The sequence below is a fragment of the Fonsecaea monophora genome (assembly GCF_001642475.1).
Source record: "Fonsecaea monophora strain CBS 269.37 chromosome Unknown Scaff190, whole genome shotgun sequence".
Taxonomy (NCBI): Eukaryota; Fungi; Ascomycota; class Eurotiomycetes; order Chaetothyriales; family Herpotrichiellaceae; genus Fonsecaea; species Fonsecaea monophora.
The window spans coordinates 19470-31604 of record NW_019174121.1 but is presented as its reverse complement, the minus strand read 5'-3'; the positions used below and the strand labels follow the sequence as shown (position 1 = coordinate 31604).

At 52.1% G+C, this 12135-nt stretch overlaps 5 protein-coding genes across 5 annotated transcripts; 4 read left to right on the top strand and 1 right to left on the bottom strand.

The window, feature by feature from the left end:
* Positions 1-272: 272 nt before the first annotated feature.
* Positions 273-2265, bottom strand: AYO21_11863 (hypothetical protein; the record flags this gene model as incomplete). The annotated part of the gene is made up of 7 exons (XM_022661743.1): positions 273-389; positions 472-960; positions 1114-1454; positions 1519-1675; positions 1730-1886; positions 1948-1987; positions 2049-2265. 7 exons carry the CDS (start codon positions 2263-2265, stop codon positions 273-275), a joined length of 1518 nt encoding a protein of 505 aa, XP_022505960.1.
* Positions 2266-3261: 996 nt separating this feature from the next.
* On the top strand, positions 3262-4301 carry AYO21_11862 (hypothetical protein; the record flags this gene model as incomplete). The annotated part of the gene is made up of 2 exons (XM_022661742.1): positions 3262-3312; positions 3372-4301. The coding sequence occupies 2 exons, from the start codon at positions 3262-3264 to the stop codon at positions 4299-4301; spliced, it is 981 nt and encodes a 326-aa protein (XP_022505959.1).
* A 718-nt stretch (positions 4302-5019) lies between these two features.
* AYO21_11861 (hypothetical protein) lies at positions 5020-6860 on the top strand (the record flags this gene model as incomplete). The annotated part of the gene is made up of 3 exons (XM_022661741.1): positions 5020-5148; positions 5197-5325; positions 5379-6860. The coding sequence occupies 3 exons, from the start codon at positions 5020-5022 to the stop codon at positions 6858-6860; spliced, it is 1740 nt and encodes a 579-aa protein (XP_022505958.1).
* Positions 6861-7646: 786 nt separating this feature from the next.
* AYO21_11860 (hypothetical protein) lies at positions 7647-8963 on the top strand (the record flags this gene model as incomplete). Its single annotated transcript, XM_022661740.1, has 1 exon — positions 7647-8963. The coding sequence occupies one exon, from the start codon at positions 7647-7649 to the stop codon at positions 8961-8963; it is 1317 nt and encodes a 438-aa protein (XP_022505957.1).
* Positions 8964-9366: 403 nt separating this feature from the next.
* AYO21_11859 (NADH-ubiquinone oxidoreductase 78 kDa subunit, mitochondrial) lies at positions 9367-11722 on the top strand (the record flags this gene model as incomplete). The annotated part of the gene is made up of 3 exons (XM_022661739.1): positions 9367-9584; positions 9649-11553; positions 11620-11722. The coding sequence occupies 3 exons, from the start codon at positions 9367-9369 to the stop codon at positions 11720-11722; spliced, it is 2226 nt and encodes a 741-aa protein (XP_022505956.1).
* Positions 11723-12135: the final 413 nt, after the last annotated feature.

The following is a 12135-nucleotide window of genomic DNA, read 5'->3' as shown; positions in this document are numbered from 1 at the left end:
GCTAGAATTCAGAATGCAGCGTTATGAGAGAAAAACGACAACTATGATATTCATGCGAGAACGGAGGCAGACATCAAGTAGTTCCATTCCAACAACCAGCGTTTACATTACCTATAAACTTCCAATGTGTCCAGATTCTTCAATCAGTCAACAAAACTTTCAGACATGTGCTCGCGCCTTGTGTGCCTGGTCCAGTGCCTGGCCCTTGAAATGGACAACGTGGGCAGGCATACGAGATTCAAATGAAAAATAGTACATCCCATCAGCCGCCCTCAGAGTGCTCGAGCTGTGACGTGGACATACATGTGTCGTTGAACATGAATCTGGTGGCACTTGGTCTCCATAGTGTTGACCGGGTTGACGATGCCGAAATCAAACCGGCGGAAGAGCTGTCACACGAAGAATGCATCAGCGTCAACTATCCCAAGCGAATAATTCGAGAGCAACCCCCAGCTCTAACCACATACGTACCTCGACAAACACCTTGTTCAATTCCATCAACGCTATGCCCTTGCCCAGACACGTGAATCTGCCAGCCGCAAACGACAGCTCCCACACTCGCTCGTAGGCCTTGGCAGTGACCGGATCCGCCTCGAGCCAGCGCTCAGGTCGGAAGATAGCGGCGTCAGGCCCAAACAGGTCCTTCCTGCGCATCATTGTGTGCTGGCTCAACCCGACCTGCGTGTCGGGCGGAATGCGGACGCCGCTTACAACAATCTCCTCGTCGCGCGGTGACAGCTTAGTCTGCATCCCGTTCAACGGCTGCCACAACCGCAGCCCTTCCTTGATGCACGCCTGGAGGTACGGCAGGGCCTGGTTGGCCTCGACGTTCTTGACCACGGGGAACGAGATCTGGCCTGCGCTGACGGCCTCATCGATCTCGGCGCGCAGTTTGGCGTACACCGCCGGGTTGGTCAGTATATACAGGAATGTCATACGGATCGTGGTGGCGGTAGAATCCTGTTCACCTCGGCACACACCCGAAGGACATCGATTGTTGTTAGAAACCAAAACTCTAAGAGAAAGTCTGGTGCTTTAGACTGGAAGGGAAAGGGGGCGCGAAAGCTCGAAGAATCCGGAAGGGAAATATTAGACAGAATGACAACGCCTTACCGAGCCTGCAAGGATCTGGAGGAGGGACTCTGACTCTGCCTCTAACTGGGTCAGGCCATGCCTGATGAACGAATTCAGCATGTCTCTTTCATTCTTGGACTCCGAGTTCGGGTTGAACCGTTCAGCAACGATTTTTTGTGCGATGCCGATAATAGCTCCAAGACCTGCTTTGTCTTCCGGCTTGGGCCCGGCGAGGGCTTGCATTAGGGAACTGGACAGGACAGAGTGGATGAGTGGTATGTTCGTGCCCAACTCCATGACAGGGAAGAAAGCCGTGCTGGACTTGTTGTAGTCGTACAGATCTCGGTTCTCGATCAAGAAGCCGAAGGGATGGCCAAATGCTGTTTGCACGTCTAATCAGTCTTTCTGCCTGGACTTCCTACCAGAACAGCGGAAGTTTTTTACCGATATGCGTGAGGCTGTCGAGGGTGAAGTACTGCGCAAACATGGCAAAGTCGATCGAAGTCCGTTTCTCTACTCCTTCTCGCTGGATCAGGTTGACCAGATCGAGGACTCGGTCGTCAATCTTCTCTTCGAGATTAGGGACTTCTTTCCCCGTGTACTGGGTGAAGAACGGTTAGCTCATGATTTTGTAGTGACATGTCCAAAGAGGTACTCCTGGCATCATCTTCGCCCTCAACTCTGCGTGGCGTCTCTCGTCTTGTTCGGACAGAAGATTGTTGATCCGCGGGTCAATCTTCATGCCTTTGTACCAATGGCCTCTTCTGAACGGCGAGCGAGGAGCTGTTATCACCCGAACGAACTCAGGGTCGCTAAAGATGGTTAGAATAGCAATTATTATGAGGCTGGGGGTGGCGGAGACGGCTCGCATACTCGGTCATGATCATGTTAGGCCCTATCCTGACAGGAGATCCTGTTTCCGAGGTTCAGCAGCTGGAAGGAGAGAACAAGGTATCGCCCTTTTCACATCGTACCGTACTTGTGCAACACCTCTTCCATAGTGAGATAAAGGTCCCCTTTCGTGGTGACATTGAAGATCCATAGCTGCGAGAAGCAAGCAAGCCAAGGCCCAGGGATATGTCGAAGCTTGCGATAGGAGACGACGGTACTGAACACAAACCAGACAATAGCAAATGCCCCAACTAAGATCAAACCCCATCGGGTCTGTGGAGCTGCAAGAATGGACAACATGATGGACGGAAGAGAAGAATGAGTGACGCAGGCGACTTTTCTTCAGCAACAGCCAAAATCACGACTTGCCCATTGAGCAGCTTGCCATTGTCACCCTGTTGGAACGCCTTTCTGTGCAACTCACCTGAGGAGTGAGAGACCGTCCATGACAAAAGGACAGACACGGTGGGGGATGGAGGAGAACAGCCGGAGGATCGAACGGCGTCAGTGGCTCCTCGATTGCTATCAGCTGTTGCTTCGATGATGGTGTTCGCCTACCCAAGCCCTTGTCATTGAACGGAGGCACAATTCCCTGTGCAGGTCGATCCACGAAAGAAAAGCCCGCCTAACGTCTGATCGAGCACACAATACTGCGTAGACAAGGGAGCATCTGCAACCACGCATTAGCCTGATGCATCTCAAACAAAGCCGTTGACACATGTCAAATGAGGGTTGTCTAGGGCTTAGTTATCCACGTTGTTTAGGGGCTTTGGGTGGGCTTCGAACCCCGACGGCGTCCTGCGCAACCCCCGAAACTATGTCTCCCTAGCGGCCTCCTTTTTTGCCTCTTTGAGGGCTGCGATTCCTGTGCAAACGCCAGTCCGTCGTTCTGTTTGGCCCTGGAGGCGAACAGGTGGATAGCCACGATAGCCAAGGACACGCGGGGCGTCCGCGGCAAAAAGGGTCCGGATGCGGGCTGTGTGTAGCTAGAGAATTTAATAAAGAAGCTGGGACCGGCATGTCCAATTGGTGATCCGACTTGGTGTTGGCACAGCTTGCATATTTTTTGACAGCTGATGTGTTGTTGGGAGGCAGAGAAATCGAGCCATGGAGCGGGATGATTCCCTTGAGTCTTTCTCTAGCTTTCGATTTGTCTCGTGCCTACCTGTCCCTCTCCGCTTCTATTGAGTCGTCACTTGTACTCGCCAGGCGGGTTCAAAATGTAAACCCCTCCTCCATCTCATCGGAAAGCCCCTGCTGGCTTGTTGGTATGAAGAAGTCTCCCTGCCCCGCAAAATGTCAGTCTCTGGTAGCGACAGTGCCTTGGAGGCAATCAGTGACCCCATGGTAGGCCATGACCTTGGAGAACCTCCACGGCAAAGTCCGTTTGCGATTGACTGATCCAGGACGACGACACTCACCCAGGTCTGGATGAGACAGACTCTGGATACTGGGATCATGAATCCAGCACGCAGTCGGTGACAGAAAGCGTCTACGAGTATGAGAGACTACATAATCGCACCTATCATTCCTTCCACAGAGGCAAATACTTGATGCCCAATGACGAGAGCGAGCAGGACAGAATTGACATCACTTACCATGCCGTCCGCCTGTCCTTGAAGAACAAGCTATTCTTTGCTCCTATCCCCCATCCACAGGGGATCCTCGACATCGGAACTGGGACAGGTTCGTGGGCACTGGAGGCAGCTGAAGCATATCCCGGGGCGAACGTCGTCGGCACAGATCTGAGTCCTATCCAGCCGAACTACGTAACACCAAACTTGACCTTCGAGATTGCCGATGCCGACGAAGAGTGGGAATTTCCCCAGAGATTTGACCTGGTTCACACAAGGATCATGAGTGACTTTACATTGAGGAGCTGGCCTCATTTCTTCGAGCAAGCATTTCAGTGCCTCCAACCCGGCGGCTGGGTGGAATGCCAGGAGTTCGACTACAATCGTCGAAGTGACGACAACACCATCCCGCTAAACAGTCGACTCAGCTTCTGGGAACGCGAATGGACGAGGGGGATGGAAATGGCTGGTTTGGGCGGATTCTGCAGACCTAACCTCGTCATGGAGCAGATGCGCACTGCAGGCTTCGTCAATGTCATCTGTCGCAAGTACAAAATACCCATAGGCCCTTGGCCCAAGGATCCTCAACTCCGCCAGGCTGGCATGTTCGGCCTCGTCAACATACTCGACGGTATTCAAGGACTGAGCCTGAAGGTATTTACAGAGCTGCTCGGGTACTCGCTTGAAGAGCTCGAGAATTTACTGGATGAATGCCGAAGAGACGCGAGAGACCGCACGGTCCACAGCTACTGGCCGTTGTGAGTGCCTGGACCCTTTCTTCTCTAAACGTTTCGCCTTCCACTAACAATATCCTAGATTTGTGATACTTGGGCAGAAACCAGGAGACGAAGAAACTCCAGCACATTCCTGATTAGAGCATGTGATGGGCAAAAGTGTCGGTGCCTGCGATACCACGGAAGGGTTCGTAATTTTATCTTATACATGCTGGGTTGTGGCTTGTAGGACCTGGTTGACACTGGAATCGAGCGGCTGGACGCAAGGGTGGCACTAGTCTGGTTTTAAAGGCAGCGTCCGGAGACCGCCTTTGTATTGTATACTTTGGCTTGTTGTGACTGCATTGAAGCATGTGAGCGACATGCTCCAGCGGTGGCAGCGGTGGCAGCGGTGACAGGATGGCCAGTGGCAAAAAGTCTTTTGACTCCTTCTGGCGCCTCGCTGGTCAATTCTCGAGTTGCTGTCCTCTGCCGCTGTCCGTTTGCTAAAAGGGCCAAATGCAAATCTACGTCATCAGTGGAGAACCCATTGAAGGAACTTCTCCGTGTGCTTGACCCAAAATGATGGACGGTGGCTGGCAAACCCCCGTCCTGCGTCGTTTGCCTCCTGGCAGATGATGGAGATTTGACCGCCTCCTATTACTGCTTCCAACCTGGAGTCCTCGTGTCCGGAGCGAAGTCGATTTGCCTGCGTTGATGTGAGTGGGCGCCTCGACGGACGCTGACGACCTCCTCGCTTCTCCGCCATGACATCTGCACTGCGGCTTGTTCTGGCTGCGCTCTGGGCATTGTTATGTACCTACCCGGGCGTGGAAGGTCAAGGTCAAGTATCAATTAAAACGAATGGGACAGGACCGTTGTCTCAATACAAATCTGTAAGTCTGCCTGGAGACCTGCGCCTCTGCTGCTAACGTTGAAGGCAGAGACCTGACATTTACGCGCCTTTCCTGAATATATCTCTGTTCGACGAAGACGCGGTGACTCCTGGATATATCTTCCTCGGTCCATACCAGACATTTCAAGAGGCTATATACATCTACGACAATAGAGGGGTCAGTGCTGCAGTTGGATGAATCAAAGAGGGAGAAATACTGATCAGTGGCAGAACTTGGTGTATTCGGGATATGGCTCAACTGGTGGTGGCCCTAGCCACAATTTCCACCTCTGCAAAATCAATGGGACAGACAATCTTTGCTATATAACCGGAGGCCAGAATGTCGGATACGCTCGAGGCTACGCCGTGGTCTTAGACGATACTTTCACGGCCAAAACGTCGATCCATTCGCAAGCGGGTGTGGCCAATTTTGACGAGCATGAATTCAATGTCCTCCCCGACGGCTCGTCGCTATTCACGCTTTACAATCCAGAGCACTATGATCTGTCGGCCTACAATATCACATCAGGGCAGGGTTGGATTATGAACAACTTCTTTCAACATATAGAGATTGGGACCAGTCGATTGCTCTTCGAATGGTCTGCCCTGGATCATGTACTGCCCGATGAAACGTTCGTACTGCCAGACACGACAGAGGTTTCGGGGGATGGCTTTGGACCGACAAGCCCCTGGGACTATTTCCATATCAACAGCGTCGATCAGAATGCAGACGGAGACTATCTGGTCTCTGCACGCCACACCTGTGCTCTATACAAGGTATCAGGACAAGATGGGCACATCATTTGGCGCCTGGGTGGAATCGCATCCGACTTCGCCTTCCCAGCAGGGCTTAATTTCAGCTTCCAGCATGATGCAAGGTTCCGTGAGGAAAACGAAACCACCACCATCATCTCGTTGTTCGACAATGCGTCGAATGGGTACAACCAGACTGCCCGCTACTCTTCTGGTTTAGTCTTGAAGCTCGACCATACCACAAACTCGGTCACACTTCTCAAGAGATATATTGCGCCATACCAATTTATCTCCCAATCGCAAGGCAATCTGCAGGTCCTTGGAAGCAATCAAGAATGGTCGACTTCCAACGTGTTCATGGGATGGGGCAAGAACGCTTTCATATCTGAGTACGCACCCGATGGGCGAATGGTCCAGCAAGGACATTTCGCCACAGAGGGATCGATGCACTACCGCGCCTTCAAATACAATTTCACCTCCAGTCCAACCGATGCACCTGCTTTGTACACATATGCACACAATACTAGTGCGCCGACATCGTACTGGATGAGCTGGAACGGTGCCACGAAGGTTGCTCAGTGGCGCGTTTACTCGAGTACATCGCGCAACGGGCCGTGGACGGTGGTGGGCACCGTCCCTCGAAATGGGTTTGAAACTATGTTCACTGGACCCAACTACTATCCTTGGAGTTTAGTCGAAAGCCTTGATGGTAGTGGCAACCCATTGAGGAACAGCACGAGACCGATCAAGACATTTGTACCCAGCGCGGAACTGGCTGCAAACTGCAATGGTTTAGGATGCCCGACGGCTAGCACTGATAGCACTGGATCGCAATCCTCGAGCCAGCCGAGCGCCGCGGCGACCAGTTCGAACGCTGGTGCCTTGATACAAAAACGAAGCGGTGTGGACGGCAAGCTGGGATTTGCTGCCATGTTTGGCTTTGGAGCCATGATGATATAGAACATCATCCGTGCGTGCAAAATAGATCACGAAGCTCCCACATCGAAGTATCTATGTGAATCTAGCCAGGTTTCGCGATCTAAGAGGCGCGGTGATGCCCATTTCTGTATGACGCTTCCTCGCGCAATAAACCCTTTTGAGTACCTCGAACGAATCCCAGGATGAGGTACCTCGTACTATTTCCCCCCTTTGGATGAACTCGTATGGAATTGGGGCCAATCTTTGTGGTTCGCCGAGATGTGGCACTCTTGCGAGCCGCCTTCGGCCGTTAAAGCTGTGCGCGGGCCCGAAAAAGAAAACTTTGGCCACAACTCACACCACTGGAGTTCCGGGCGGGATGTCCCTGGGGAAGGATTGGCCGGTGGATAGGACAGCCCGCTGAATGAATGCATGGGCCCGAACTTTGAAATTCCAAACGTCCACGAACACTTCGTCATGAGGCCGTCGGGTCCAATGGCCTGTACTCGTAGTTTGAAGGGCGTCACATTTTCTTGAGCTGTGAAACAAATACTACTAGGTGAGTCAGCCTCAAATATAAGATGTAGTTGAGTCCAGGCAGCAACTGTTCGCTCGTTTGATCTTTCTCGTACACTACGAAAGAATTACAAGTGCTGCTCATCGAAAGTCAAGGGCGGCATAAGAGCCTCATCACGACTATTTGTTACCAGCAGGAAGCGTGCTTTAGCACGTCCAGACATCAGTCCATCAGGATTCTCTCAAGCCCGACATTACACTCATATCAAATACCAACTTATTCCAAGCCACCTGACAAGGCCCTTCACTCCGATGCCGTTAAGTCTCGCCATCATCGGCGCGGGCCCCGCGGGCCTCACGCTTGCCCGTCTCCTACAAGTTGCATCTGTCGACATCTCCATCACTATCTTCGAAAGAGATGCCAGTCCCACATCGCGATCCTTTCAGGGCGGCTCACTCGACTTACACACAGACACTGGTCTCGCTGCTCTGAAAAAGGCAGGGCTGTGGGAAGAAGCGCTCAAATACCTCCGTTACGAGGGGGAGGAGCTGTTCATCGCCGACAAGAACGATACGATCATCATCCACATGAAGAGTCAGCCCAAGTCCAAGAGCAGAGAGTCGCAACTGGACTATGAGAGACCGGAGATAGATCGGGAGGTTCTTAAAGAGATGCTGCTAGAGAGTGTTGAGAGCGACTGGGTGAAATGGGGAAAGACGCTACAATCGATTGAGCCTAACAGCGGTTTCCTGACATTTCGCGACGGTTCGACGGCCGGCCCCTTTGATTTGGTCGTCGGCGCTGATGGAGCGTGGTCCAAAGTTCGACACGTCTTGACCGACGTGAGGCCACACTATGCGGGCATCTGTGGCTTTGAAAGCCGCATCGTGAGACCGAAAGAGGAGCACCCAAAGCTGTCAAAGATGGTTGGCAAGGGCAGTTACTTTTCATACTCGGACGGAAAATGTTTGACTGCGCAAAGAATGGGCGATGACTCGATCAAGATCGGGGCCTGGGTGAAGAAGGAAAATGACGAGAACTGGGCTACAGACCTGTTGGCCACTTATGGTGACAACGAGGAGAAATTAAAGGACAGAATCCTCGAAAACTACGAGGACTGGACGCGCCAACAGAAAGAGCTGATCCGTGTCAGCACTCGATTCCGTGCTTCGCCACTCTACGAGTTACCCGTTGGGCATACCTGGGACCACAAGAAGGGGTACACCCTCATTGGAGACGCTGCCAGTCTGATGACGCCGTTCGCAGGGGAGGGGGTGAACAAGGCGATGAAAGATTCACTCGAGCTGGCCGAGGCCCTTGAGCAAGCTCTGAAGGAGCAAGGCAACGTGGACGAAGCGGTACGCAAGTACGAAGAGAACATGTTCCCTCGGGCAAAGAGGTACCAGAAAAAGACCATGACAAATAAACAAGGCATGTTCAGCAGAGAAGGACCCGTGACGTTTCTGGTCGGCATGATTGACGGCGCAGCGGAGGAAATGGGCAAGGATCTCAACAAGGGATGGATAGCCTGGGTTCCCTTGAAGACGATGATGTACGCCTATGTGGTGTCGATACAGACTTTGGGAGCCTGGAGGAGGAGGGTGAGAGACTGGTTTTCGAGGGGTTGAACTAGCGGGTGTCATGGGTTAAGGTAGTCTGTTTTTTGATGTTTCAGATACCCAGATCGGTTCCTCTTAGGATGTATATAGGTTCAGGAAGACCACAGACTGTATGAAAGTTAAATGGCGCTTGTTGAGTATCTTGTTAGTATCTTGCATGGCACCTACATGAGTGGGTGACGAGGTATGTATCCGTGGGTTATGTCAGAATTGCATATATCTCGGCTTTTGATCCACCGTGATCGAGGACCAGTAATCACTCGTGATCTGATTGGTGGACACCGTGCTGTCGTCAATGAAAGCTGCAACCCGCGAAACTTCAAAGAGCTTCTTGTCGACGCCACCACCTCCATCTCAACAACGCTGCCTTTCGAGTTTTAGAGCTGGGACCTGCTCGACGGGTTGTGGCAGAATGCGGTCTCAGCTTCTTCGCGCCGCCGGGCGCACAAGACCTTTGCTGACCTCAACAACGAAGCAAGCGGCGACCAGGACGTTCACCTCCTCGGCCAGACGGAATGCCGAAGTCGAACTCACCATCGATGGCAAGAAGGTGTCGATAGAGGCTGGATCAGCTTTGATCCAAGCTTGTGAAAAGGCGGGCGTGACGATACCTCGATACTGTTACCATGAGTACGTCCTTGGAACCCTAGCGCGGCACACAAATGCCCGTTCAGTGCTAACCGGTGATCGATAGAAAACTCCTCATTGCCGGGAACTGTCGTATGTGCCTAGTCGAAGTCGAACGAGTCCCCAAACCCGTCGCATCGTGCGCATGGCCCGTCCAACCCGGCATGGTTGTCAAGACCAATTCGCCAATGACCCACAAAGCAAGAGAAGGCATTATGGAGTTCCTGCTGGCCAACCATCCGTTGGACTGTCCTATCTGCGACCAAGGTGGCCAGTGCGATTTACAAGATCAATCCATGAGATACGGTGCCGATCGTGGCCGTTTCCACGAAGTTACGGGCAAGCGTGCTGTCGAGGACAAGAACATTGGGCCTTTGATTAAGACTTCGATGAACAGATGCATTCATTGCACGAGGTGTATTCGGTTTGCCAACGAGATTGCCGGTGCTCCGGAGCTGGGTTCTACAGGCAGAGGCAATTCATTGGAAATCGGCACATATCTTGAAAGGAACCTCGACACTGAACTCTCAGGAAACGTGGCTGACTTGTGCCCTGTTGGTGCTCTCCTGCCTAAACCAGGGGCTTTCAGCTATCGGCCTTGGGAACTTACAAAATTTGAATCAATCGATGTTCTGAATGCTTTGGGCTCAAACATCCGAGTAGACGCCAGAGGATTGGAAGTCAAGAGAATACTACCCAGACTGAACGACGATATCAACGAAGAGTGGATCGATGATAAGACCCGTTTTGCTCTTGATGGCTTGAAGACGCAAAGATTAACGACACCGCTGATCCGAAGGGATGATAAGTTCCTGCCAGCCACATGGGAACAAGCTCTGACAGAAATCGGCAACGCGTACGCCCGGCTCAAGCCTGGCGAGAACGAATTCAAAGCTATCGCTGGCCACTTGGTCGAGACTGAATCCCTGGTTGCCATGAAAGATCTCGCCAATAAATTGAACTCAGAGAATCTCGCTCTTGACCAGCCTGGAGGTAGCTCACCGATTGCCCACGGTATCGACATCCGAGGAAATTACCTTTTCAACTCCAAGATCTTTGGTGTTGAAGAAGCCGACAGCATGCTCATTATTGGAAGCAATCCCCGTTGGGAGGCAGCTGTCCTTAACGCCCGCATTCGCAAACAGTGGATGCGTTCGCCGCTTGAGATTGGGTATATTGGTGAACCCTTTGAGAGCACGTTCGAATTCGAGCATTTGGGCACCGACGCTGCAGCAGTCAAGAAAGTCCTTTCCGGTGAATTTGGAAAGAAATTGGCAGAAGCCAAGAGACCTATGATCATTGTAGGCAGCGCCGTCGCCGAGCACCCGGATGCAGCAGCGATTTTCGAGTCAGTGGGTTCCTTCGTGGACAAGCACCAGGCCAACTTCAACACTCCGGAGTGGCAAGGATACAATGTCCTTCAGCGGGCGGCTTCTAGAGCAGGAGCTTACGAGGTTGGCTTCACCGTTCCATCTCAGAAAGTTGCCGAGACAAAACCCAAGATGGTCTGGTTATTGGGTGCAGATGAGATATCCGAGGCCGATATCCCCAAGGACGCATTTGTTATTTACCAGGGTCACCACGGTGAGACTGGTGCACAGCTCGCAGATGTCATTCTTCCTGGTTCTGCATACACCGAGAAATCCGGAACCTATGTAAACACTGAGGGCCGGGTGCAGATCACTCGCTCTGCGGTCGCAATACCCGGAGCGGCACGGACGGACTGGAAGATCATTCGAGCAGCATCCGAGTTCTTGGGTGCCCCGTTACCATATGACGATTTGGAAGTGTTGAGAGATCGTCTCGAAGAGATTTCGCCGGCGCTACGGAGATACGACACTCTTGAGCCGCAGACATTGACTGGGTTGAGCAAAGTACAGCTTGTAGATGCGAACAAGGGCTCTAAAGCTACAGGACAGAAGTTGGAGCTTCCCATCAAAGACTTCTACCAGACGGATGTGATTTCAAGAAGGTATGTCATACACCAGCGCGCCCAGCCGAATCCCATATAAACATTAAGATACTAACGATGCTCTAGCTCACCGACAATGGCTCGCTGCAGTGCAGCAAAGGAGACGGGTAACCCTGAGACCAACTTCATGGCCCCAGGTGAGCCAAACGCACAAATTTCGTACGGTTAAATATAAATTTGGTGCATTGCCCTCGTTTTTGGGCGGACGACGTCCACGGCACTACATGGACAGTCTCAGAAGAGATTTGGCGAACAAGGAGCGGAGGCCAGAAGAAAGACATCAAGGGGATGACACCACAGTGGAGAGGAAGACGGTTGGTGGGTGCTTCTAAGGGAACACAGATTCTGGATGGTAAAACGGCTTTAAACAGAGCCTCGAGCCCCTTCCACGAGCAGGAATATGAAGCCAGAGGTCTATTCTACTGCAACCTGACTTCTCTATGATATGGCTTCTGTTCAAGGAGCGTATAGGCATTCAAAACGGCGTTGTTGTAACTGACCAAGAATCATTCAATATGTACATATCAAGAGATAAAATCAATATTGAGCATCCTCAAGAACCAGCCTTTGATCATGGAGGTG